The sequence below is a fragment of the Etheostoma cragini genome, chromosome 11 (genome assembly GCF_013103735.1).
Source record: "Etheostoma cragini isolate CJK2018 chromosome 11, CSU_Ecrag_1.0, whole genome shotgun sequence".
Lineage (NCBI taxonomy): Eukaryota > Metazoa > Chordata > Actinopteri > Perciformes > Percidae > Etheostoma > Etheostoma cragini.
The window spans coordinates 273997-275847 of NC_048417.1; the positions used below are offsets into that span (position 1 = coordinate 273997).

At 46.2% G+C, this 1851-nt stretch overlaps 1 protein-coding gene across 1 annotated transcript in view; it reads left to right on the top strand.

Annotated features, from left to right (window-relative positions):
• Positions 1-1851, top strand: part of LOC117953067 (titin-like) — a 201318-nt gene that overhangs the window by 93501 nt on the left and 105966 nt on the right. Inside the window, exons 97-98 of the mRNA XM_034885784.1 lie at positions 471-680; positions 1407-1716. Coding sequence (XP_034741675.1) covers positions 471-680; positions 1407-1716 — 520 coding nt within the window. The remainder of the gene's footprint in view (positions 1-470; positions 681-1406; positions 1717-1851) is intronic.

Here is a 1851-nt window from a genome sequence, read left to right on the forward strand (position 1 = left end):
CTGTAGCTCTGTGTCAGTAAGGCTTAGTGTCACACTGCCACTAGAAACAACAAGTTGAGAGTGTTAACTTCCCAATGACCTCAGGGACATCCCAGAGGTCAAAGCATGTGGAAACTGCAGCACTTTTTTAAGGGTAAAATTTGAGGCGAGAAAAACATATATTTTCAAGTGTTACTGAACAGGTTAAAAAAAAATATTCCATCCTTCCTCCCATCGGTCTTTACATCTGTCCCCCATCTGTCCCTACATTTGCACCCCACCTGTCCCTACGTTTGTCTCCCCATCTGTCCTCACACCTGTCCTACCATCTGTCCTCACACCTGTCTGCATATTTTGTCCCCCATCTGTCCCCCAATCTGTCCTCACACCTGTCCCTACATCAGTCCCCACATTTCTCCCCCCATCTCTCCTCACATCTCTCCCCCCACCTGTCCCCCATCTGTGCCCCACCTGTCCCCCTCGTCCCCCAGTCCCTCGTGCTAGCGTCCAGCCTCACCGATGACGTCCAGGTTGATGAAGGCCTCCCCCTGGCCGTGCTTGTTGCGAACCACCACGCGGTAGCGGCCCTGGTCCTCCTTCCTGGGGCTCTTCAGCCGGTACTCTGTCTTCTCGGCGGACGTGTCGATGTTCTGGACCGGCAGAGTGGCGCCCTCGTAGATCCACTCGGCGTCGGCGCGGGGGTACGCGTCGTACGGGACGCTCATCACAAACGGCTTCCCGGCGTCCGTCACCAGGTTTTGATCCGTGGTCTTGATCTTTGGGACGGCTGCAGAGCCAGAAATCATGTTAATGAGCTGCTGCTGGGGGGGGGGGGTATGTGTGTGTGTGTGTGTTTGTCGCTGTGTGTGTGTCTCTCTGTGTGTGTCTGTGTGTGTGTCTGTGTGTGTGTGTGTGTGTGTGTGTGTCTCTGTGTGTGTGTGTCTGTGTGTGTGTGTGTCTCTGTGTGTGTCTGTGTGTTGGTGTGTTAACTTTATTACATTATTCTAATGTTATTCTAATGTTGTTCTTATGTTATTCTAACATTATTCTATTGCTATTCTAATGTTATTCCAACGTTACTCTAATGTTATTCTAATGTTATTCTACTGTTATTCTAATGTTATTCAACTGTAATTCTAATGTTATTCTAATGTTATTCTAACGTTATTCTAATGTTATTCTAATGTTATTCTACTGTTATTGTAATGTTATTCTACTGTTATTCTAATGCTATTCTAACGTTATTCTAATGTTATTCTAATGTTATTCTACTGTTATTCTAATGCTCTTCTAACGTTATTCTAATGTTATTCTAATGTTATTCTACTGTTATTGTAATGTTATTCTAATGTTATTCTAATGCTATTCTAACGTTATTCTAATGCTATTCTAACGTTATTCTACTGTTATTCTAACGTTATTCTAAGGTTCTTGGTGCTAACAGACCTGCGAGCTCCAGCTTGGCCCTGGCGTCCTTGTCCTTGGCAACGACCCGGTACTCCCCCTGGTCCCGGGGCCGGATCTCACAGACCTGCAGCCTGTGGACCGTCCCCTCGCTGATCATCTGGTACTTGTCTCCCTGCACAATGATCATGTTGTTCCTCATCCACTTCACCTCCACGCGGTCCTTGTTCAGTTCCACCTCGAACACAATGTCCGAGCCCGGCGGCTCGAAGGCATCCTGCGGGGGACGCACGATCTCCACCGGCGTCTCTGCAGGACGAGAGACAGACACACGTGAGACAGACAGAAATTACTGTCTCAATTACAGTAAAAACACTCAAAACAACAACAAAAAACTTAACAAAAAGACTAAAAAGGCCCCTAAAATACGAAGAAACACACAGTTTATATATATATATATATATATAT